Here is a 26,230-nt window from a genome sequence, read left to right on the forward strand (position 1 = left end):
AGATGGATCGTTGCAATATTAATGATGTTATTATTGTTCTTAAATAAATGAAACCCCACCCAGCCCCTCCCCTATGGTGACGGTGGGCTATTCCAGAACCTGACGGATCCTGAGGGCCGAGAGTCTGGGACAAAGGCCCCTTGTGGGGTCCCTCATGGCAGACAGCTCCTATAGTGAGGAACCAGACGTAGAGCAGTCTGATGAACGTTATGGAACATAACAAAGGAATCACCTGGACTGAGTCCACCACAGTCCCACCCTGAGACCGGGTTCAGGGTCACAGGTGGGAGGCAGGACCCCACCCACGACCCAACGAGGCTGAGCCAGAAAAACACACAGCCTTCAGGTGAGTATTTTGAGTTTAACCCAACATTTATACCTTACCTGCTGTTTGATAAACCTTTCTTGTCTCTGACGGCACCCCAGTGAAGCAGAATACCTGGTGTGGTATGTGATGACCACACCTGAGGACACCAGGTCTTAAGAGGTGAAACAATGTTTGGCACCCATAAAGTCAGGACATCGTAGTGTAACGACCCAGGGTTTGGACAGAGCTGCAGGTGGCTGGCGCCCCCCTCTTTCTGTCAGTTGCTAGACCACAGTGTGTGTCAATCAGCGGTGGGCTGGTGACTGGTGGGAGAGAGGGGGCGGGGTCTACCTGTGGGTGTGTGTGTGTGTTCGGTGAACGCGCTCGCTGAAGTTAGTTAGTAGAAGCTGGCTGTGCCTGTTGGTCATGCTGTACCCGTTCTGAGATACAGAAATAAAAATAAAGAGCTGTTTGACAACCGGCCGCCTAAGGAGCTTCCTTGCAATCACTACAGTAGGTTCTGTTTGATCCAGTCATCAATCGTTTTTCTAGAATTTATCCACATTTTGGGTTTTTGCTGCTTTTAATAAAAAAAAGAGATGTTTTCCATTTCTGCTAAACATGTAAAGAAGAGTAAACCCCCATTCAAATAAAAGCACAAACCAGAACCAGCAGATCAACAGGTTTTATTACAGTGTGATCCATCTGCAGGTCCACCAAACATCCGGCTGCAGGACCTTCGCCTGCAGCCGTCCTGCCGCCTCTACTGAAGCCTGACCTGCAGAAGGAGCATCAGCCAGCAGAACTAGCAACCCCTGAAACCAGGACTTGAAGCAGGATCCCAAAGCCGCTCAGCAGGTTTTCATGAACACGGTTCTGAACATGAGCGATGACTAAAGCAGTATCAGGGTCAAAACTCCGCCTTGCATTACGCAGCAGTTTCAAAAGCCACAGAAAAAATGACAAAGCATTCAGTCGGAACCAGCGTCTGTGTTTCCTCTGAACTTGACACGTTTTATTACTGCAGGATGTCTTTGGAAACTCAGTTGGCAAGAAAAGATGGAAAAATGAACATAAATGTAGAATCAAAGGAAAGACTTGATCACAAACATTTACCTGAAGCACAAACGGATTAACTCCGGGACAGACATGAAACCAGAACCAGCAGAACATTCAAAAAAGCCTGAAACATTATTCTTAAATCAAGTTCGTCTCCAGACTGAAGCCAGACTGGAAGAATGGTCACTTCAGCCTCTGCGTCACGTTTGCCAAGGCGACGGCGAAGGCCTGCACCGCTGAGAAGGGGTACTGGAAATCCAGGATGTACGCGTTCCCGTCTATCCGGCCAAACTGCATCACCTGGAGGAACAGAAGGGCGGGAACAATCTCACATCAGTGTCTCTTCAGCTCTGATACAAAGAAGAGGAAGAAAAAAGAGCACATCTGCAAACTGAAAGGGAAGAATTATAGCAGGAAGGTGAGGTTCCCTTACCTGCCTACCATCCAGCTCTATCTGAAAGTTCTTCGCTGACTCCTGAGTGACCCGGCCCCCAAAGTCCAGCTGGTACACCTGGGTGGCTTCGTTCCACAGAGGCTGCTTGTTGGCCATCACGTACAGGAACCCTTGGCTGCCTAAACTGCGGTCCTCTCGCTCGTTTGCTTTGCGGCTCTTGATCTCCTCCAGCTCGCTGGCCATGCGCTGACTCCTCTTGCTCTTCCAGCTCTTCTTACTGCTTTGGTTCTGGTTCATCAGCTCATCTCCACTGATGAACAGTTCGGGTTCGCTCTCCGAGCTGTCCTGGAACTCGTTGGTTCTGCTCATCTTCTTGGTTTTGCTGAGTTGCTCCCTCTGCCCTTTGGGCTTCTTTTTCTCTCTGCTGCCCAGTCTCGGACTGGAAATGAGAGTGTTGAAGTCGGAAAGTGCCCGGCCTTCCTTTCTGTTTCTGCTGTCAGACATGCTGGCCTCCTCCACCCGGCTGTCCAGCCTCCGCCGGCTCTTCTTGTTGAAGCGCTCCGCCTCCTGCTGCACCGGACTGTCGTTCAGGGACGACGGAAAACTGTTGGAGGACTTTGCTAGATCCTCCACAGCACTTTTGGAGGAAGGCAGGTCTGTAGGCGGTGGAGGGGGGGGCAGAGGGGGAGGAGGAGGAGCGGTGGGGGGAGGAGGAGACAGAATTGCCTTCTCGGAGACTAGATGGGTTTTGGTCGGTAGGGGAGGGGCAGGGGGATCTTGGATGGGAGGAGGGCAGGGGTACAGGTTCCAGGGATGGAGGCTAACCGGTTGCAGCTTGATGCTGGCGCATGAGCCGGCTCCGGGATACAGGGGAGGGAGGGGGCAGCAAGCTAAGCCGGGCAGATTTGTTGGGTATCCAGGAGGCAGGATCAAAGCAGGGTCCTGCTGAGTAAAAGAGACCGGAGCCACCCCTTCATTTGGGGAACTTTGAGGGGGCGGGGTCTGCAGTGACTGAGGAGGAGCTCCACTGGGAGCCAGACTTTGGGGGAAAGGCGAAAGAGTGATCTGGTAACCTGACGGGAAGGTGAGCGCGCCCGCGCTCATGCTGGTCGGAGGTTTGGTGGTGAGGAGAAAAGGGAGCCGGGTCACATCCAGGTGCTGAGCTTGACCAATAAGCAGCTGAGGGGCTTTGTGAGGACCCGGGGGAGGAGCCAACATCATCTTCTCCGTAGTGAGCCACAAGTCCTCGGTGGAGGAGGTGTCCCACTGATAGGGCGGGGGCCGTTTTGCCGTCAGATTGACATCGGCCAGTGTCAGCTGGCGGACAGATTTTTCCAGGTGGCACTGGGAATTCAGGGTCTCGTCTTCAGTGAAGGCGGAGTTGATGTAAACCGTTCTGTCCTGGCTGCTGTCCACGGCTCCAAGTAGGCTGTAGGACGACTGAGACGCCAGGGGGGAGGAGCTCTTGGAGTGAACTATGATGGTGCTGTGGTGCGCGCCCTTGCCTGGGGGGAAGTCCTGCCTCACCACTGTGCCCCCTGCTATGCCGCTGCTGGTGGGGCCTCCTCCACTGACGCTGACGCTGGTGCTGCTGCTGTTGCTGCTGCATTGGGTGCAGGTGTACAGGGCGGTGGGGGCCCTCTGCTGGTAGGAGAGGGACAGTCCACTGTTCATTTTGGCCTTTGTAGGAAGAGTTCTGGAGCTTTCCGTCATTGGTGGCACTTTGAGTCCCATGTCTCTGCGCTCTCGACAGAGAGTAGCGTTAAGGAGTCCGCTGTCCATCCTCTGGGGAGGGGGGAGAGTCGCCGTCACCTGACCTGGCGGCTCCGGGTAAGGAGGAGGGTCTCCACTTGGTATAGAATAGCGAGGGACAGACAGGCGGCTGAGTGTAGCTGAGCTGTAGGGAAGCTGGATCTTTTTGTTGTCAGAGGACGTGACCTTGAGTGTGGCCGAGCCCCCTATTCCGTGAACAGCATATGCGTTTTGGTTGCGAAGGAGGCGCCGCCGTGGCCGGCAGACTTCTTCCACGTTGCCGCTGCTGTCAAAGGTTGTGATCCTCTCGTACCCAAGAGGCGTCGGATACTGCAGAGTGACAGGGTGGAGCAAAAACTCGTCCTTCTTCAGGCAGGGCTCTGGTGGCAGAACACTTGGGCTGTCATAGTTTGTGACCAGAGTTTGTGGAGGCGCAGGAACCGCTGCTGCAGCTGCAGCAGAGCCCACAGTCCCCGGATAGGGAGGCGGGGGGTTCACCTTCCTCAGTTGGGTTTCCACAGACCCGTCAGGGTCACCGAAGGAGGGAGGTAACATCCGCGGCAGGCCGGGTTTCAGCGTATGGCCGTGCTCGCCCCTGCTGAGCCTGGGTTCAGACGCAGGGATCTGAGGCAGCAGATGAAGCTGCTGCAGGGAAAGGGTGGGGTACCCAGTGGGGGCAGGAGGCAGCGCCATCTGCAGCTTCAGCTGCTGCTGCATCTGTTGGTGCTGCCGCTGCATCTGTTGGTGCTGCTGCTGGATCTGCTGATGCTGCTGCTGAAGCTGCTGCTGCTGCTGCCTCATCTCCTGGATCTGCTGCCGGATTTGCTGCTGCTGCTGCTGCATCTGCTGCTGCTGCTGCTGCATCTGCTCGTGTTGCAGCTGCATCTGCTGCTGCTGCTGCTGCAGCTGCTGGCTGGTCACCTGCTGCTGGCTTTGGGGCTGAGATGTGTCCTGCTGCTGCTGCTGCAGCTGCTGCGATGGATGCAGGTGGTGATGCAGCTTCTGCATTTGCTGGGACGGCTTGGATGTCTGCGGGCAAAGCTGGGGCGCATGAGGCACCTGCAGGTGAGGCTTTGGGGGAGGGTGGAGAGGTGGTGGTGGTAAAGTCCCGGGGAGCAGAGGACCCATCTCCAGTCCGCCAAATGCCACCTGACCAGTGGTTGAGTATCTGGTTGGTACCGGATACGGGGATGCACCGGCATCCCGGCTGTGATCAGACACCGGAACGGCGGCAGCAGTTGTGGCCGTTGGATTGGTCAGAACATCAAGCTGAATGTTCTGATTGGCTAGAAGAGACTGAACAAGGCCGATACTCTGGGTTGGAGACATTGCCTGAGCGGGACTGTGGATGGGGGCGATAGGAATGTTGGCTGTGCAGGTGGGGTTGTCCCCTGACACTCCGGAGGGCCCCATCACTTCAAAGGAGAAAGACACACAGGGAAACGTTCAGAGATTTGGGGAGATCATTCAGGCATGCAAGTGTCAAACACTCCCAAACATGAACGACGTTCCTCTCAGAATCTGAGGAACAGTGTGGTTCTGTTCTAAACATGGAACACTAGACCAGCTCTTGGTTCTCTCTAGGATCTTTGGGGATTTATGGAGAAGGCCGCGGTCTCAGGACATCCTGACAGGTAACTTACAAAAAGTAGAGGATTTTGAAACGTGAGGTTCCACGAGAACCACACTCACTCCCTGACAGCAGCACACCTTAAAGGTTCCACCACCCAGACCCTGGACATGCCAAGAGATCCTGTTTCTGGGACGGCCTTGTCGTCCTGCTCATGGACCAACTACTGATGTGGAGATTACTGTTCTCCCTAAAGGAGACGTTGTCCTCTACATATGATAGAATGATGGACGGAGCAGAGTCCATCTGTGGGAGGCGGGTCGGGACAAACTGTTCTTATATAGCCGTGGAGACGGGTTACTGGATGCTAAGCTGACTGGGTTCTGGGAAAAACAAACCTTCTATGTGAGGGCCCGAGTGGAGCACCGACCCAGAACCACACGCTCAAAGATGCTTAGCTACAGGACGGTGTAGTGCTCCCTGCATCTGAACTCCTTCAGCTCATCCTTCCTGTTTTTCCTCCTTTGCTTCCCTTCATACCTGGAAGATCATCCTCGTCCTCGCTGAAGACGCTGGGGTTGAACACAGGCAGGCTCATGAAGTCATGGGAGATCTTTCGGACCTCTGGCAGGTAGATGGTCATCTGTCGGGGTTGCAGGTGGAGCAAGCTGGTTTTGTAGATAACTGAGACAGAAACACAGAGTGAATAGGAGGACATTACCTGGAAGGCCTTCCTAAAGACATTTACCTGCACCCAGGTTGGTTGGAAGGAAAGAGGCCAGTCCAACAATTTTGAACTTGGTTCCCCAAATGTTGGATGTGACTTGAGCGAGATAGTTATGCTGGGAAGCAGAGAAGACAGGATCAGAAGCAGGGGGAGCTGGCCTGTACCTGCAGCAGAAGCAGCACAGGTGTTTTCCTCTTTCGTCAGGACCGCTAAGGTCTGACTCTGAAACTGCTGGTTCCTGTCTTCAGTTTCTGCTGCGCTGCAGGTGCTTCTTCATCATCATCATCATCATCATCATCATCATCATATCCTGCTATCATTTCCTTCTGAAGAGAACCCGTCAGGTTCTGCTGTCAGAAACCGTACCTCGGTGATCCCGTCCAACCCAAACTCTCTCCGCGTCAGACTCGGCGATCGGATTGGAGGCTTCCGGATGGGTAACCGCGGCGACCGCTGGCCCTCATGATTGGCCCGAGAGAGTTTGGGGGATTTCCTGGATTCCATGTTCAGTCTTGTAAAAAGAGAATAATTGATGAATTTTTCTAAATCAACAATAGAATGATGAGATTATTCCTGCTTGATCCTCACAACAGAACAAGAAAGAAAAGACTAATGAAGGATTTATTTTACAAATACTCAATATTTAAATTATAAACATCGAAATGTAAAATAAACCAAACATAAAAGCTAAAAGATGTCTTAATGATTAAGATTGTATTGAATGTTTTGCTGCGTCAGAAACAAGAATGTTTTTAATTCTGACTTCTCCTGGACTTTGAAAGCAACGTTTTGGTTCTGGAAACATTATGACTGAAAGAACTTTTGGATTCCAGAAGAGTTTGTGGTTTTCCTGCTTCTCCTCGGATGAAACGTTTTGGTGATCTCAGTTCAGGTAAAACTCTATCAGTAATGAATCCACTTAAAGGAAAGTTGGTTCTTTTGCTTAAAGCAGGGGTCACCAACCCTGTGCCCGCGGGCGCCAGTGCGCCCGCGAGCACCCCTTGTGGCGCCCGCAGGGAATGCACCCAAAAAAAATCTTTTTTTTTTTTTTATTCAAGCAAATATTCAACAAACAACCACGGCATGTCTGTCAATGACAACAATATCAATTCTGAGATAAAGGTAGACAAAGAAAACCCAAATATGTAAACAAATATAACTTAAAAAATAATCACTAAAAGTAAGGGTCTATTACAAAAGTTTAAATAGATCAAATAAATTACACAATTTCTGGACATTCTTATGATTCATGTAATGTAAAGATTTTGAGAATAGGTTGAGGTGGTTGAGTAATCCATTAATGTGAGGATTAATATTCCTGTCTGTTTTTATTTACATTTATGTTTAAAAAGTTAAAATTAAGTTAAAGTTTTAAAGGTTTAAAAGTTTAGCTTTAGTGTGTTCAATAAATATTTATCTTGTTCGGCTGCAACCTAAAGTCTGTTTTGAAATTAGGCTCCCTCTGCAACTGAGTTTGACCCCCCCTGTAATACGAGTCTAGAAAATTCATGCATGTTTTTGTGTGTAAAATGAGCAAATAAAAATAGGGCACACAAAAGGAAGTCCTCAAATTGTGTTGTTTTTTTTTTTTTTTTGGGGGGGGGGGGGGGGGGGGGGGCTAGGAGGTTTTTAGTGGCGCCCTTCATACCACTTGGTGCCCATGAAATAGCCCTCGGTCTCAAAAAGGTTGGTGAACCCTGGCTTAAAGGATCTAATCCTGCTGTTCTTGAGCCTTTTAAAGTCAACTATCCATGTATGTGATCGTATGTTACCTTTGGCACACAAAAGAAGACATTTTCATTAAATATTAGTTATTTTTCTGAGTTCTTTTCCAACCCGGAAGTAAGACGACTCGATCTCTGAGGCTCCGCCTTTCTATGCTTTTGGGTGCTGCCCATTTCATGACATCATCCTAGAGCCTCAGCAGTCTGCGTTTTCCCACGGAAACAAACGACGTCTGACCTTTAGATGGATGTTCATATTGTTCATGTAACGAAAAGTGTTAAGCCAATCACCGCTAGCTCTGTTAGCCTGGGGGCGGGGCCTTCCTAGAAGAGGCGGTCTTCACTTTGTGATGTCACAATGTGAGGACCCACTCGTTTTTGTGGATTGGGAGGGGCTGGTGCTCAGAGAGCAGCTTTTTAGAGGAATACGCAGAGGCCGCATTTCCACTGCATGGTTCAAGTGACCCAATTCCGTTTTTTTCCTCTCATGTGGCACAGATCGAATATGACCGGTGAACGTGTAAGCAGGAAAAAACCGCATGGAGTCCGATTTTCTCAGATCAGATTCAGGCCTCATTCATATGTGGAAATAAATCGGATACGAATCGAATACGTGCATTACCGTGTGCCATGTAAGCAGACAAATCGGATAATCCCCAGTAAATGTGAGTCATACGTCAGTGACATCAACCAACTGAGATCACATGACTTATTAAGGTGCTTTTGTGCTGATTTTGCTGTTCCAGGACAGCTGGAGCCCCATCAGAGTGTTACCTTTCAGCCTCAGGCTTCAGACCGTAGTCGGAAACCGCTGTTATCTCCGGTCCGGTCCCGGTCTGGACGCAAACGGTAACTAATGAAGCGGGACACCGTTGCCCTGGAACAGGCTAGAAGCTGTTTATTTCTTTGCTTGGATCAAACTGTTTGAAGTGCGGTGGAAAGAATTCTTTGAGGATCTCATCAATCCCACTGACACGCCTTCTTTTGAAGAAGCAGAGAATGAGGACTTTGGGGTGAGCCTGTCTATTACCCGGGCTGAAGTCACCGAGGTAGTCAACGAGCTCCTCGGTGGCAGGGCCCCGGGAGTGGATGAGGTCCGCCCTGAGTACCTCAAGTCTCTGGATGCTGTGGGAGTGTCTTGGCTGACACGTCTCTGCAGCATCGCGGGGCAGTCGGGAACTGTACCACTGGACTGGCAGACAGGGGTGGTGGTTCCCCTCTTTAAGAAGGGGGACCGGAGGGTGTGTTCCAACTACAGGGGAATTACACTCCTCAGCCTCACTGGGAAAGTCTATGCCAGGGTACTGGAGAGGAGAGTCCGTCCGATAGTCGAACCTCGGATTCAGGAACAACAGTGCGGTTTCCGTCCTGGTCGTGGTACAGTGGACCAGCTCTACACCCTATCTAGGGTGCTGGAGGGATTGTGGGAGTTCGCTCATCCCGGCGGCCCCCGTGGTATCCTGTGGAGGGTGCTCTGGGAGTATGGGGTCCGGGGAGCCTTACTGAGGGCTGTCCGGTCTCTGTATGACCAGAGTAGGAGCTTGGTTCGCATAGCCGGCAGTAAGTCAGACCTGTTCCCGGTCCACGTTGGACTCCGGCAGGGCTGCCCTGTATCACCGGTTCTGTTCATAGTTTTTATGGACAGAATTTCTTGGCGCAGCCAGGGGCCAGAGGGGATCTGGTTTGGGGACAACAGGATTTCCTCTCTGCTTTTTGCAGATGATGTTGTCCTGTTGGCTTCATCAAGCATGGACCTCCAGCGTGCATTGGGCCGGTTTGCGGCCGAGTGTGCAGTGGCTGGGATGAGGGTCAGCACCGCGAAATCCGAGGCCATGGTTCTTGACCGGAGAAAGGTAGCTTGCCATCTCTCGGTGGGTGGAGTATCCTTACCCCAGGTGGAGGAGTTTAAATATCTGGGGGTTTTGTTCACGAGTGAGGGAAGACCGGAGCGTGAGATTGACAGGCGGATGGGAGCAGCGTCCGTAGTTATGCGGTCGCTGTATCGGTCCGTTGTGGTGCAGAGAGCTGAGCCTAGAAGCAAAGCTCTCAATTTACCGGTCGATCTTCGTTCCAATACTCACCTATGGTCATGAGCTCTGGGTCATGACCGAAAGAACGAGGTCCCGAATACAAGCGGCTGAAATGAGCTTCCTCCGTAGGGTGACGGGGCGCTTCCTTAGAGATAGGGCGAGAAGCTCGGACACCCGCGGGGAGCTCGGAGTAGAACCGCTTCTCCTCCACATCGAAAGGAGCCAGTTGAGGTGGCTCGGGCATCTAGTCCGGATGCCCCCTGGACGCCTCCCTGGAGAGGTGTTCCGGGCATGTCCCACTGGGCGGAGGCCCCAGGGAAGACCCAGGACACGCTGGAGAGACTACGTCTCTCGGCTGGCCTGGGAACGCCTCGGGGTCCCCGCAGAGGAGCTGGAGGAAGTGGCTGGGGCGAGGGAAGTCTGGGCATCTCTGCTTAGACTGCTGTCCCCGCGACCCGGTCCCGGATAAGCGGAGGAAGATGGATGGATCAAACTGTAAGTACAGCTCAACGTCTGCAAACACTTCCTCATTCAAAACTCAGAGAGACATAAGCCGGCCGAGCAGCCCTCCTTTTTCCTCTCCCCCGCATCCCCGTCCAGCCTCAACCAGGAGCGTCCAAGGCAACGCCTCCTTCAGTCGCTGCGTTGCCTCCATGACAACCGCAGTCGCACACAAAAAACACAACAAAAGGGGGGGGGGGGGCAAGCTAAGCTGCTAACAAGCAGCTGTAGCAGGTTTCGCCATGCTAAACGTTTGCCGTTTGGACCAACACGCATCTTCTAAATGTGCTTTTATTACTGTTATGATTATTACGTAGACTATCTCAGAACGTTTAAGTCGTATAGTTTCAGCATTATAGTGTAAATGCAAAAATTGGATACGGGTCACCTTTAAAAGATGATGTAAGCGGGTCGTCAAAAAAATCGGATATAGTCAGAAAATATGATTTGGGCATCAAGACCTGCAGTGGAAATGCAGCCAGAGATTTATGTTTTTCGTGAGGAATAAACATTTTAAGGTATTAAAAGCTCAAGAAGTCAATTTTCCATGATATAGATCCTATCATTTTCTGCTTGATTTGCTTTTATTAAACCAAGTTTGTGGATTTGAGGGATGAGCCTGCTTCATATGCAGGTTATTATGTGATTGATCATTTTCTGATTCTTTTTTCAAGCAGTTAATGTTAATGTTTGCCCCGCTCACACCATGAACAGGAATCCAGTTACTGCACCAGTTTTACTGACGAGTAGATTCAGGACCTCCACCTTTGGCTCAGGTAGTGTTTGAGTCAAGCTGCAGGACCTGCAAGACCTCCAGGACCACCTCAGGAGGTCCGATTCTCCTACACCACTTTCCAAAAGAACAACTGCAGTGAAAATGGTTCACAAGAGACCATTTCAGAGTTTATTCATTTGTTTGAGAAGTGGTGCAATATCTTCAGAGTTGACTGTTGAGGAACACTGACGTTCAGAGACATAAACGTGTCTCCTTACGGAGGCCTGACTGGGAAAGAAACGGTTTTTCATTCGTTCAGGTGACCTGTTTCCTCTGGATAACTTCGGGGAGCTCTTTGCGACCCACTCGTCGCTCAGGTCGATGTCGCTGGAGTCGGAGCAGTTGCAGCTGTCGGTGTAGGAGATCATGGGGTTCACACACACCTCTTCTGGAAGGCAAACCGGAAGCATTGCAGTGAGCAGAGACTCCAGAGGAGTAGACCCGAGTCAATGAGCCTCATGCCAGAACGTGTTTGGAGGTCCGAGACTCACACCTTCCCACAGAACCAGGCCACTTCCACATGGACTCACCTGCTTTGCCGTCAGTTTTTGGATCCATAATGATAAACTCAGGCCGGAGTTTACTGATGCGCCGCCCTTTGAGAATGGGTACGAGTCCTCCTAAGTACTCCAGGTACAGCGTGTAGCAGGGGCCGCCTGCCTCAGGGCTTTCCTCTGCTCGCTTCATGGTGCAGTGCAGACGCTCGTTTCCAGCCGTGGGGTAGCTGACAAAGTCCCGGATGTTGTTGGGGTCAGGGATGGGAGGCTGAGGACAGGAAGGGAGACATTCAGCAGAGGTTTTTTGCCTGGGTTACCTCCAGGCGGGCCCGAATACCTTAATGGTGGGGATAAAAGCTGTGGTGACGTAGGAGCACAGCAGGGAGGGCATGTTCAGCTTCCCCACGTCCTTCTCCTCTCGGAGAGCACTGGCGATGCCCTGCTGGCACAGGAGCTGAAGACTGGCCACCCGGTGCTCCACGCGGACCACGTAGAGCGCTGGCCCACAAGCCAGGAAGAGGCGAGAGTCTCGGTGGCCCCAGCAGATGGTAGTAATGGGCCTCTGAAAGACACAACGCGTTGTGTGTTGTGTGACCGGCATCTCTAAGGAGCACCAGACCTGAGACTGTGAGGATTTGGTTAGTCTGACCAAAGACGTGTCAAATCTGACAGATAAAAACATTTTTCTAGATCTGCAGAAAGGACGAAATAATAATAAACTATTAAAGTAAAAGCGTCCGCCACCAGCTGGCAGTGGCTCGGTTAGAAGTGATCAGCTGGGGGGGGAAGGAATTATTAGAAACTGAAAAAGTCAAGACCACTGATGATATTCCTCCAGCTGGGATCACAAGATCAGTGAGTAAAACTCCCAGAACTCCATGGGGGGGGGGGGCTATAGTAGGAGTTTGGAGTTTGACAGGTGTGGTTGTGGACAGGTGTCCTTATTCAGATGACCGGTTCAAACAGGTACCAAGAATACAGGTAACAAGTGGGGGAGGGAGGAGCCTCTGTGAGGATCAGAACTCCTGCTGCTTCATGTCACAATACTCCCTTTATTGGGGAATTCATCAATTATTTCATAATATTTTTAAAATGTGATTTTCTGGATTCTTCCCCTTCATTCTGTCTCTAGTTGAACTTAATCTACGATGAAGGTTACAGACCTCACTCATCTTTTATAAGTGGGAGAAACTGCAGAACTAGTGGCTGACTGAATACTTTTTTTGAACTGGACAACAGTGACACCTCTCCAAACCTGCAGGGTAGCGTCCTCTCCCTGGAAAGGCTTACCTGCGCAGGTGTTTCCAGAGTGTAGATGTGTTCGCCCTGAACGTTGTAGAACTTCACCAGAGCATTCCTCGTGATCGAAGCACAGGCAGAGTCCGAAGGTGATCTGTGTCTCTCCATGCCGGCCACAGCCAGGAGGTCTCCCTGCGAGCACCACTGCGCCTCCACATCTGTGACACGGAAACAGGAAAAGCTCAGACTTCGTCTGCTCAGCTGCTGAATCTGCTTTGTTCAAGTCCAACCTTTGAGTCCGGATCGAATGATCGTGGGAGACAAGTCGTCGTAGTTGTTCATCAAGCTGATGTCTCCTGACAGGAAGGTGACGGTCAGCAAAGGCTTGACCCTCCGCACTTGAAAGAGGAAGAAGGTTTCAGGATGTTTACTTCATGATGGATAGAAGCAGATCTCAGTACCTTGAGGGAGAACATGGTCTTCAGTATCCGGGTCGCTCTCTGTGCTGTCCTCCAACAGGAAGTCCGGACAGTTCCACGACATGCTCACGATCCCATCAGACTCGTGCAGTAGGACGTGAGCCAGCATTCTTCCATGACAGTCCATCACAATCACCTGGCCGTCCGCAGTCCCAAACAACACCTGGGTAAGTGCAGACGGGAGAATTCCCACTGACAACAGCTGACCTTTTATCAGAAGCAGTTTGGGATGGAGCATCACCTGCTGGTCGTCAGGAGTCCAGATGCCACAGGTGATCTGACTCTCCAGGTTGATCTCAGAGGACCAGTGTCTTTGTCCGCTCACCGAGCCCACCAAAACAAAGCCGTCTCTGTATGCGATGAGGGCCTGAGTGCCGTCATGTGACCAAGTGAAGTCGCTCACCTAAATGAAGAAGATTCTAACATTACGTCTAACCGCGGTCCTCCTCAGGAATCACCTGAACCCACAAAAAACCCCAAACACAGCAAAGCTGGAAAAACTGAAGCTACACAAAATGTTTGAAAATGTCCATCCATCATCCACCTATCGTCCATCTATTGATCCATCATCCATCCATCTATCATCCATCCATCATCCATCCATCTATCGATCCATCCATCCATCCATCCATCTATCGATCCATCATCCATCCATCATCCATCCATCTATCGATCCATCATCCATTCATCTATCATCCATCTATCAATTCAATTCAATTCAATTCAATTCAATTTTATTTGTATAGCCCAAAATCACAACAACAGTCGTCTCGATGGGCTTCGAAGTAAAACATGAACTCAAAAGGATTATGAATACAAAGAGTTCAATAGGAAAATACTAAAATGAAGCTGACTAAGCTACACTGGCATCCCTGCCCTTAGACCCCCCTTCACGGTAAGGAAAAACTCCCTAAAAAACTGGATTCCGGAAAAAACGACCACCCCTCAGGGGTGCCAACATGAAGGAGGGATCCTCCCCCAGGACGGACAGGCGATTTACCAGAACTCTTAGAGAAGAATTAACTTATCTAAATCTACAACTACATGTATAAAGTCCAGCAGACGAGCTTCATCCAGCCGTGGTTGTGGGGACAGTCAAAGGCGCGAGTCGAGCCGGAGACAGGAACCACAGCCAGGTGTAGGAGCAGGAGCAAAGGCGAGGTAGACGGTCAGGAACTGGAGCACGGATGAACCAACTGGAGTCTAGAGGCACTCCCACTCCCCAGGAGGGAAAGAGGGAAGGAGGGACAATACATGAATCACTGCACCAAACAGAGGCATGGAGAACTAAATGATGAATTATGATCAAGAATAGAGGAGAGGAAGGGTAGAAGTAGATGAGAAAAGAGGACAGAACCCCAGTGCACCATAGTTACCCCAGCATCAACTTCTAGCAGCTACTAACAACTAATAGTTATTAAGTTTAATTTAAACACATTAACATTAAGTTAAATAATCTCTGAATACTATCTAGTCTGACAATAATCCTGTCCACAGAGGAATGTTTTCAGTCTAACTTTGAATGTAGAAACTGAGTCGGCCTCTCTTCCATGAGCTGGGAGTTTATTCCATAAGACAGGGGCTTGGTGGCTAAACGCTCTACCTCCAACCGTACTTTGACTAATTCTAGGAACCACAAGCAGTCCTGCATTTAGTGAGTGAAGTGTTCTGATTGGTTGGTAAGGGACTATGAGGTCCTTAATATAGGACGGGGCCATTCCATGTAAGGCCTTATAGGTTAACAGGAGGATCTTGAACTTGATTCTAGAATCAACTGGGATCCAGTGAAGTGAAACTAACACAGGAGTGATGTGATCTCTTCTGCTAGTTCCTGCTAACAATCTAGCTGCTGCGTTCTGAACAAGCTGGAGACTTCTTAAGGAACTCTTAGGACACGCTGCTAACAAGGAGTTACAGTAATCCAGCCTCGACGTAACAAATGCATGGATGAGTTTTTCAGCATCACTCTTAGAAAGTAGATTTCTGATCTTAGCAATATTCCACAGGTGAAAAAAGGCAGTTCTACACGCCTGAGATATGTGAGCCTTAAATGATATATCCTGGTCAAGTAAAACCCCAAGGTTTCTGTGAAGGAATTTGTTTTATTATTATCATTGTTTAAATGTATTTCTTTAAATGTTAACTCAGATTGACCTTTTTACCTCTTCTGAAAACAGTTCTGTGTGTTTGGTCATCTGCTTCTCATGCCCAGCCAGGAACAGGGGGGTTTTACGACACACTGTCCTCAGCTGATAAGTGATACTGTTTGAAGTTAGAATCCACCAAAGGGGTCATTGTATGACACCCCCTAATGAACTTTTCCTCTTTGTTTTGAAAATGTTACCTCCTTCTTGTGTTCTTAATAAAAGGTGCACAGGGAGAGCAGAACCTTTGAGAAGAGCAGCGTGTTGGTTGTTTTCTGTCACACTGGCTGCTTCTCCCTCGTGCATGAGAAACTTGATTCTTGCTGTGGTCTATTATTTCTAATTGTGTTTTTCTTTAATGTTTAGATGCATTTATCTGACAGTTTCTAACTGTGGAATTGGGGGCTATACTTATACCATCCAGGGAGACTATCTGATCAGACAGAGTATCTCTGAGGTTTTTAGGACCAAGTATAATGACCTCAGTTTTTTCTGGGTTCAAGAGGAGGTAATTAATTGTCATCCAGGTCTTGATGTCTCTGATGCAGGCGTTCAGTTTCTCTATCTGGTCATTCTGGTCAGGCTTCATGGATAAATACAACTGCGTATCGTCGGCATAACAATGAAAATGAATGCTGTGTTTCCTGATTATGTTTCCTAGGGGTAGCATATAAAGCGTAAACAGGATCGGTCCCAAGACTGAGCCCTGTGGGACTCCATAGTTGACTCGAGTGCACTGAGAGGAATGGCCATTTACATTAACAAACTGATACCTATCAGACAGATAGGATTTAAACCACTGGAGAGCAGATCCTCTGATCCCTATGTCCTGCTCTAATCTATGGAGTAAAATACCGTGGTCGATAGTGTCAAAGGCTGCACTGAGGTCCAACAGGACCAGAATAGAAAGTAGTCCCTTTTCTGAGGCCAATAACAAGTCATTAGAGACTCTAACTAGTGCAGTTTCCGTACTGTGGTGGGGTCTAAACCCCGACTGAAAGTCTTCAAAGTGGCTGTTGTCCTGTAGGTGGCAGTAAAGCTGCTTAACTACAACTCTTTCTAGGATTTTAGAAATAAAGGGCAGGTTTGATATCGGTCTATAGTTGGCCAAGATGCTAGGATCCAAACTGGGCTTTTTCAGAAGAGGTTTAACAACTGCATATTTAAAAGACTGTGGCACGTAACCCGTTTCCAGAGAGGCATTTATCATTGTTAATATGGGATCATTAATTAGGGGAAAAGTTTCTTTAAAAAGTCTAGTGGGAATTGGGTCTAACAGACACGTTGAGGATTTGGAGGACGTAATAATTGATGCTATTTCCGCTTGATCCACAGCAGTGAAGCAGTCTAATGTTACAGAGGTTTCTATGGATACCTCCACTTCTACCACTTCAGCCTGTTCTGGGCTGATAATAGGAATAACTTGATTTAACTTATGTCTAATATTTGAGATTTTACTATCGAAAAATGTAAGAAAATCATCAGAGCTGAGAGAAACAGGAACATGTGGTTCTACTGAGCTCTGACTGCGAGTTAATTTAGCTATAGTGCTAAAAAGAAATCTTGGATTGTTTCCATTCTCTGATATTAAGGTTGAATAGTACTGGCTTCTAGCTCTACGCAGAGCTTTTTTATAATTTAATAGGCTATGTTTCCAGATATCCAGAGACTGCTCTGAACCGGAGCGGCGCCATTCTCTTTCCAACTTACGGGTTTCTTGTTTAAGAGAACGAGTTTCAGCGTTAAACCACGGTGCTACTCGGTTTTGTCTAACAAACTTAGGTTTCAAGGGGGCAACAACATGGAGTGTACTCCTGAGGGCTTGTAAGGCATCATTAACAAAGTGGTCATTTATACTAGGACTGATGCTATGGGGGCTGGTCTCAGAGTATTTTCTCAGAATATCACTAAGTACTGGCTGAACTGTGTGTTTAAACTCAGACACAGAACGGTCAGTTAAGGTTCTTCTAAGCTGTTTCTTATTCACTGGGACAGAAGGATGTTCCAGTGTAAACTGGAAGGTAATCAGAAAGTGATCAGAAATGATGGGGTTAAGAGGAAGGACACTCAGCTGGCTGATCTCTATCCCATGGGTTAGAACAAGGTCCAGGGTGTGCTTATGACAGTGAGTGGGTTCATTCACACTTTGGGTGAAACCAACATCATCTAATAAAGCTGCAAAAGCCTTTCCTAGACAGTCACTGGGGTCATCAACATGAATATTAAAATCCCCTAATATTATAGTTTGATCAGAATCTAAGACAATAGTCGATAGGAAGTCGGAAAACTCAGTTAAAAATTCTGAATATGGGCCGGGGGGGGCGATAAATAATTATGAGTAAAACAGGTTTTCGAGTTTTCCTGTTTGGGTGACTTAAAGACAATATGATGCTTTCAAATGAATTATAAGCATTTTTAACTTTAGGGCTGAGAAGTAAGCTAGACTGTGATATTACTGCCAAACCACCTCCTTTCCCTGAAATCCTGGATTTCTGATAGTTAGCATAAGTGGGGGGGGTTGCTTCATTCAATCTAACATAGTCATCCTGATGGAGCCAAGTTTCTGTTAAGGCTAAAAGACTAAGGTTGTTATCAATGATTAACTCGTTGACTAAGAGGGACTTGGAGGAAATGGATCGAATGTTTAATAAACCGCATTTAATGACATCATAATTCTGCTTGTGAGAACTGCTGTCTGTCACTTTAAGGTTTCTATGACGCGCTCCTTTCATTTGTCTTTCAGCACATAAGCTAAAGCTAGGACCTGCTTGACTTTCCCTGCATGGGTTTAGCACCGGCACTAACCCTAAGGGAGGCTCAGAGGAGCGTTTTACACTGCTGCTCTGCGCCCGGGTCTCGTCTCTGGATTGTCAGGTTAACAGACTAAGGCTAGCAGAAATGTTTCTAGAAAGAAGAGCGGCACCGTCCCGGGTGGGATGGACGCCGTCTCTCCGCATGAGACCGGGCTTCCCCCAAAACGCGCTCCAGTTATCCACAAAACCAACGCCGTTTTCTGGGCACCATCTAGAAAGCCAGCGGTTAAATGATGAAAAGCGGCTGTACATTTCATCACTGACTAAGTTCGGCAGGGGACCAGAGAAAATTACAGTGTCGGACATCGTCTTAGCCAGTTTACACACCGAAGTTACGTTTAACTTAACCACCTCTGACTGTCTCCGTCGGGCATCATTACCGCCTGCGTGAATCACGACTCGACGGAACCTGGACTTATTCTGAGCTAACATCCTAAGGTTCCCCTCGATGTCACCAACTCTGGCCCCCGGATAACACCTGACTGTAGCCGCTGGGAGCTCCACGTTTCTAACTTCAGAAGAGCCTATAACCAGAGTTGAGGGTTCAGCGGGTGTGTCACTAAAGGGGGGGGAATCTATTATTAACGTGGAGTCTCGGGTGCTCTAAGTTTTTGCGTTTAGCACTATGTTTCCTACCAACCGGTGTAAACCCCTGACTGTCTCCCGGCTGTTGGGAGGGCGCTGGGGTGCTAACTGGGTTAGCCCTGGTAGCGCAGCCCGCGCTACGAGTAACGACCTGGCTAGCCGGCTTAGTTTCCACTGTGCGGAGCCGCGCTTCTAACTGCTCCAGCCTGGCCTCCAAGTCTAACACAAGACTACACTTAACACACCTACCGCTATCTTCACTAAAGGAGGCAGGGTCATCACTAAACATATGGCACATGGGGCAGGAAAGAGGAGGAGAGGCGGAAGGAGTGGTGGCCATGCTATGTTCTAGGCTAAGGCTAGCGGTGTTTAGGTAAAGAGAAGTGGTTTATTTAGCAAAATGAGAAAGTGAACAGCAAGCGGTTTAACAGTGGTGAATTCGCTAATAAAAGGTACTAGATGTGAATATTAACCCAGATAACCCTTAGAGTAAGCAATAGTAGTAAGGCTAATGCCAAACAAGAGGACAGCAGTCACACACGACTAGTACTGGGAAAGGCTCACCCGGAAATGACGTCACAGGACCATCATCCATCCATCCATCTATCGATCCATCATCCATCCATCTATCATCCATCAATCCATTCATCACCCATCCATCTATCATTCATCTATCAATCCATCATCCATCCATCTATCATCGATCCATCCATCATCCATCTATCGATCTATCACCCATCCATCTATCATCCATCTATCGATCTATCACCCATCCATCTATCATCCATCTATCGATCTATCATCCATCCATCTATCATCCATCTATCAATCTATCATCCATCTATCAATCCATCATCCATCTATCATTCATCCATCCATCCACCTATCGATCCATCATCCATCCATCTATCATCCATCCATCTATCCATCCATCATCCATCTATCATCCATCCATCCATCTATCATCCATCCATCCATCTATCATCCATCCATCTATCATCCATCTATCGATCTATCATCCATCCATCTATCATCCATCTATCAATCCATCATCCATCTATCATTCATCCATCCATCCACCTATCGATCCATCATCCATCCATCTATCATCCATCCATCTATCCATCCATCATCCATCTATCATCCATCCATCCATCTATCATCCATCCATCCATCTATCATCCATCCATCTATCATCCATCTATCGATCCATCATCCATCCATCTATCATCCATCCATCTATCATCCATCCATCCATCTATCATCCATCCATCCATCTATCATCCATCTATCGATCTATCATCCATCCATCTATCATCCATCTATCGATCTATCATCCATCCATCTATCATCCATCAATCCATTTATCATCCATCCATCTCTCATCCATCCATCCATCTATCATCCATCCATCCATCTATTATCCATCCATCTATCATCCATCAATCCATTTATCATCCATCCATCTATCATCCATCTATCGATCTATCATCCATCCATCTATCATCCATCCATCCATCATACATCATCCATCTATCATCCATCTATCATCCATCCATCTATCATTCATCCATCCATCCACCTATCGATCCATCATCCATCCATCTATCATCCATCCATCCATCTATTATCCATCCATCTATCATCCATCAATCCATTTATCATCCATCCATCTATCATCCATCTATCGATCTATCATCCATCCATCTATCATCCATCCATCCATCATACATCATCCATCTATCATCCATCTATCATCCATCCATCTATCATTCATCCATCCATCCACCTATTGATCCATCATCCATCCATCTATCATCCATCCATCTATCCATCCATCATTCATCTATCATCCATCCATTCATCTATCATCCATCTATCGATCTATCATCCATCCATCTATCATCCATCAATCCATCCATCATCCATCCATCTTTCATCCATCCATCTATCATCCATCCTTTCATCTATCATCCATCCATCCATCATCTGTCCTTCAATCGTCCATCCATCCTCCTTGCATTAGGGTTGTGCCGATGGACGATATCATCGTCCATCGTGATGGGTGACTGACATCCCGATGGAGAGACCACCATCGTGATGCCACGCCCCCGCCACGTTGCGCGTCGACACCATAAGCCGCGGTTACATGTACAAAATATCTTGATGGGATCAATGGTCGGACTAGAATCCAACCGTGTACATGGGCCCCGAAAAATGTTTTCAGAATATAAAAACGTTCACTAAGGTCACAATTTCGGTCGGAATAAATCATTCGCACATGCGCAGTTTGAAAACCGGAAGGGGATACAACTTCCGCCGAGCGGCTTTTTTTCCAAACTTTATTGAATGTAACAATGCAATACAAAACGATAACAGCACCGAGCGGCTATATATATTGACATGTCAGCTCGGTAAAATACGAGATGATCTTCTAAACGTGCTTTTAATAATGTTACGGTTATTATCAAACACCTGTTCGCTCATCATTTGAATTTTAATCCGTGTGGTCAGTGCTTTTTCTGAACGGAGCCAGGATTAGCAGTATGCTAACACGGGCTAACAACATTAGCTTTGGGTGGTGCTGCTTGCTGGCTGCACGTAAACATGTAAGAATAACATCAGCCTTCATTTAGTCGGGACACGACTGGAAACACAAATCCGCGTGATTGTTTGAATGTTTTCTAAGGACTGAGCGACATTTCTGCTTTGAAGCTCAAACCGCTGTGTGTGCTGACGATCCGAGCTGTGCTCAGACACACACTTTTAGACCCGGTTCTGAGTTCGGTAGCTAGTACCCCTAGAGCTGCGGGAGGGATCGCAGTCTTAAATCTCCCACACATACCGCTCATGTACCCCCCCCCCCCTTCCCATCAAACACAAAGCTTTAAGTCCGCGCTCCGCCGTTCCACTTCACTAATTAAGTGCTGGAGCGACTACACTTCTTTTCTATCTTGCTTGTTACTTTTTCTGTTAAAGTCACTTCCCTCAGTTTATACTGGATCATCGCGGATTAACCATTAGTTGGGAAATAAAATGAAAAAGGCAAAATAACGAATAGTAGTTATATAAGAACGAAAAATGTAAAAAAAATACCCCCCCCCCCCCCCCCCCCCCCGACGATGTCATCGTCCATCCCGATGGTTGACAGCAAACATCGTCAACGGCCAAATTAGGGGACATCGCCCAACCCTACCTTGCATCCATCCTTTCATCATCCATCTGTCCATCCAACAACAATCCATCCATCATCCGTCTGTCTACCATCCATCCTTTCATCTTCCATCCATCTATCATCCATCTATCCTTCCATTAGCCGTCCATCAATCTATCCATCCATCCATCCATCCATCCATCATCTGTCCTTCAATCATCCATCCATCATCCTTTCATCATTCATCTGTCCATTCAACCAACAACCCATCCATCATCCGTCTGTCTATCATCCATCCTTTCATCATCCATCCATCATCCATTCTCCTTCCATTCATCTATTGATCCATCATCCATCCATCTATCATCCATCCATCCATCATCCATCCACCTATCAATCCATCATCCATCCATCCATCTATCTATCCATCACCCATCCATCCATCATCCATCCATCATCTGTCCTTCAATCGTCCATCCATCCTCCTTCCATCCATCCTTTCATCATCCATCTGTCCATCCAACAACAACCCATCCATCATCCGTCTGTCTACCATCCATCCTTTCATCATCCATCCATCCTCCATCCATCCATCCTCTTTCCATCCATCTATTGATCCATCATCCATCCATCCATCCTCCTTCCATCCATTTATTGATCCATCATCCATCCATCTATCATCCATCCATCCATCCATCCATCATCCATCCATCCATCCAGCTATCAATCCATCATCCATCCATCTATCATCCACCTATCATCCGTCTATTGATCCATCATCCATCCATCCATCTATCTATCCATCACCCATCCATCCATCATCCATCCATCTATCCATCCATCACCCATCTATCCATCCATCCATCCATCCATCCATCCATCCATCATCTGTCCTTCAATCGTCCATCCATCCTCCTTGCATCCATCCTTTCATCATCCATCTGTCCATCCAACAACAATCCATCCATCATCTTCAATCGTCCACCATCTATCCTTCCATTAGCCGTCCATCAATCTATCCATCCAGCTATACATCCATCGCCCATCTATCCATCCATCATCTGTCCTTCAATCATCCATCCATCATCCTTTCATCATTCATCTGTCCATTCAACCAACAATCCATCCATCATCCGTCTGTCTACCATCCATCCTTTCATCATCCATCCATCATCCATCCTTTCAACATACATCCTTTATCCGTCCTTCCATCCAACAATCCATCCATCATCCGTCTGTCTACCATCCATCCTTTCATCATCCATCCATCATCCATCCTTTCAACATACATCCTTTATCCGTCCTTCCATCCAACAATCCATCCATCATCCGTTTGCCCACCATCCATCCTTTCATCATCCATCATGTGTCCATCCATCATCCATCCTTTCATCATACATCTGTCCATCCATCCAACAATACATCCATCATTCGTCCATCCATCATCCATCTTTTCATCATCCATGCGTCCATCCTTCCAACCATCAATCTATCATTCATCCATCATCCATCCATCCATTTTCTTAACCTTTGGTGGTCACAAGGTTGCCAGAGCCTGTCCCAGGTACTGTTGTGTGAAGGCGGGGTTCAACCTGTACTGGTAGCAAGTCTGTCGCAGGGCCACAACACAAGGGCATACACGCTCACACGTGCACACCTACGGATACTTTAGAGTAACCAATCAATCTATGAAGCATGTTTTTGGACTGTGGGAGGAAGCCAGAGTGGCCGGAGAAAACCCACACATGCACAGGGAGAACATGCAAACTCCACACGGAACGGTCCCATCCAGGAATCAAACCAGCGCCTCCCCGCTGTGAGGCGAGGGTGCTAACCACCCCACCACCGCGCAGGAAAAGTCTATCTGGGTAATTCTGATGTATTGAGAAGGTAGATGTATTTCTTACTACGTGATAACCTGAGAGCAACTAGCCGGTTTCTATCTTCATGCTGTTTTCGTCGCCTGCTCCTCAGAAGCGCCCTCAAATGAGCCGCGTTTGTAACTACAATTGTTTCAGGGAGCTTGGCCACTTCAGTCTTACACCCCCTTTGAGGACCAACCAAACCAGACAGAGGCATGGAAATGACTAAGATTGTGCTCGGCCTCCACCGTCAAACTAAGGGAGGCTGGAGAATGATGCCGTTTCTGTTTCAAAGAAGAGTCTGCTCAGGCGAACAAGGGCCTCCATGTGAGACCAGCAGAAACAAAGGTTTACCTGAGCTCCTCGGTCGTTGACCAGCTCCACCGACCATCGTCCTTCGTACTGGATCCAGACAAAAATACCTCCCTCCATGTCACAGGTGGCCAGCTTCTGAAAGGGCTCGTTCCAGCGCACCAAGACCACCTGCAGAGGCAAAGCGGAGTGGAGATGCTCACAGACGCTCTCCTAACCACGACGATGGAAAACAGAGAACAGCTCCCACATCCATCTGACAGAAAAACAAGGATTAAAACCTGATCCAAGATGCAACAGTTCAGGATTATCCTGAAATGCAGGAAAAGAGCATTTTCATTTAGGAATAGACCCAAATGTCAGCATCTCGTGAAAAATCATACTGACGGCAGAGGACGCCATTTTACCAAACCACGACTGCACATCTAAAGACACCAGCGGCTGGTAGTTGTTGTGATGCAACAGTAGCATGACAGCTGGTTGGCGATGTCAGAACCATCGTAGCGGATGGACGTGTGGACCAGGAACAGCAATGATCCCTGGCATCTACAAATGGAGATGATGTTGGATACATTCAGGTCCTGGGGTAAGTAAGGCCGTCCTGTTCCCGCTCAGATACCAATAATCTGAGAAGAAAGTTTGACGAGACGTCCTTCTGATCATGTCAGTCAAACAGATGACCCCACCCTTTAAAGCCCCCGCCTTGAGTCACAGTGAGGCATCAATGCACAGGTGAGTTTCTTCACTCACGCGTTGGTGACGGTGTCCTCAGGTGTTACCGGTTTCTACCAGGTGACACACAGTCCATCTCACACATGTGGTGCCCCTTCAGCATCAAACCATTACCTGGTCCAAGCTGAGCATGTGCAGCTCCTCACGTACAGGATGTGGGCGTGGCCTACATATAGATTGGCTCTTACAGAGGACAGAAAACTGGGCCATTTGCCACAAATGTCGATCAAGCATCGCCGTGAGGAGATCTGTGGTTGTTTTGAACACCAGCTTCCTTCAGACCAAAGAAACTGCGTCGCCATCCAATCCGTGGCGGCTTGACGTACCTCGCTGTTGTGTCCTCGCAGGTTAAAGTTGATCCTCTGAGGCGTGCTTCTGTCCCTTCGGCAGTGACTGGACGTGAACGTCACTCCAACCACGCCTCTGCCGTTCCCGGTGGCGAGCCAGCCCTCCTCGTAGTAGCGTCGACGGCACACCGGCTTGTCCTTCTGGCTTTTGGGGACGCGACCTTTCCACGACAGGCAGAGGATGTTGGAGTCGCTGCAGAGGATGGAACCATGTTCCACGGCGGCCAGCATCCCTACTGATGGGCCAGGCTAGGGGGCGGAGCAAAGACAGACATAAGCTGAGACTGCTGGGGCCGGGGGGACAGAATGCTGCGTGTTTCCAGTGTGTCTCCACATTTACTTAAACTGCCTTTTCAGTGAAGCTCGGGATATTTTGGTAAGTACACTGTGGCGGGAGGCGGGGCTGCTGGAAAAGATGAAATAGTTTGAAGTAACAATTATTTCTTTGGTAAGGACACATTTCACGTGACAGTATTTCTGAGGCAGCCCGGGGACGGTGGCGGGGTGCAGGAAACGGGGAGGAGGTCAGGCTGGAGCAGGAGGAGGCTGCAGATGCTGACGGTCTGCAGCGGCGGCGGGAAATGAGCGAGCAGACCTTCACGCCGCATCATGAGATGACAGCAGCAGAACCTCAGCTGCTCCTCACATGACATCACCAGAAGGCCCACAAACTGACGAGGAGCTCAAAAGCAGCCCCCCACACCCCGTTGTGAGGGGGTCCCTCCCAGAAGAGCCACCTACCTCACAGTTCCTGGACATGATGAGTCAAAACGCCTCCACTGATGGAGTCCATGTTTCCATTCAGGCGCTGCTGCTGCGGGGCTTCACTTGCGGGGGGTGCGGGCTCAGGCCCGGGATGCTGAGGTGCGGCTGACCCGCATGTCCTCCTCAGAGCAGCGCAGTCCTGTTGCGGATCACAGAGGGGCGTCAGACCCGCAGTGAGAAACGCGGCTCCTCCTCAGAGCCCCGCAGTGTCACGCACAGCGGCGAGTCTGCGCGGTGCCGAGGCTGGCCGCATCACGGTGGAAGTCCACAGCCCCGCCGCTGCGGGAGCCTGCGGGTCTGTCTGACTGAGGAAGAGCTGGGGAAGAGGAGCAGCGAGACCCGCAGCATCAACCTCCTCTGAGCCGCTCTGCGGCTTTAATGCGGGATGCCATGAGGCGGGAAATGCGGAGGATGGAGCGATGATCTGTGGGAGCAAATGAAGGAGAGACGCCCCCCCCCGTC

At 48.8% G+C, this 26,230-nt stretch overlaps 1 protein-coding gene across 1 annotated transcript; it reads right to left on the reverse strand.

Annotated features, from left to right (window-relative positions):
* Positions 1 to 973: 973 nt before the first annotated feature.
* LOC101159636 (tubby-related protein 4) lies at positions 974 to 26,202 on the reverse strand. Its single transcript, XM_023952016.1, has 16 exons — positions 25,745 to 26,202; positions 24,983 to 25,252; positions 23,967 to 24,095; positions 13,296 to 13,457; positions 13,037 to 13,217; positions 12,866 to 12,973; positions 12,627 to 12,793; positions 11,674 to 11,898; positions 11,370 to 11,604; positions 11,104 to 11,227; positions 6,176 to 6,320; positions 5,831 to 5,924; positions 5,623 to 5,766; positions 4,662 to 4,927; positions 1,800 to 4,265; positions 974 to 1,666 (listed from the first exon to the last, which is right to left on the reverse strand). Exons 1-16 carry the CDS (start codon positions 25,760 to 25,762, stop codon positions 1,550 to 1,552), a joined length of 4,851 nt encoding a protein of 1,616 aa, XP_023807784.1. The 5' UTR covers positions 25,763 to 26,202; the 3' UTR covers positions 974 to 1,549.
* Positions 26,203 to 26,230: the final 28 nt, after the last annotated feature.

This window comes from Oryzias latipes, chromosome 22 (assembly GCF_002234675.1).
Source record: "Oryzias latipes chromosome 22, ASM223467v1".
NCBI lineage: Eukaryota > Metazoa > Chordata > Actinopteri > Beloniformes > Adrianichthyidae > Oryzias > Oryzias latipes.

Coding starts and splice junctions, on each gene's coding strand:
- LOC101159636 (XM_023952016.1), bottom strand. Junction 4,928..5,622: donor GGACGAGGATGATCTTCCAG/GTATGAAGGGAA, acceptor TCTCCTTTGAAG/TGATGGGGCCCTCCGGAGTG. Junction 1,667..1,799: donor TAGAGCTGGATGGTAGGCAG/GTAAGGGAACCT, acceptor CTGTTCCTCCAG/GTGATGCAGTTTGGCCGGAT.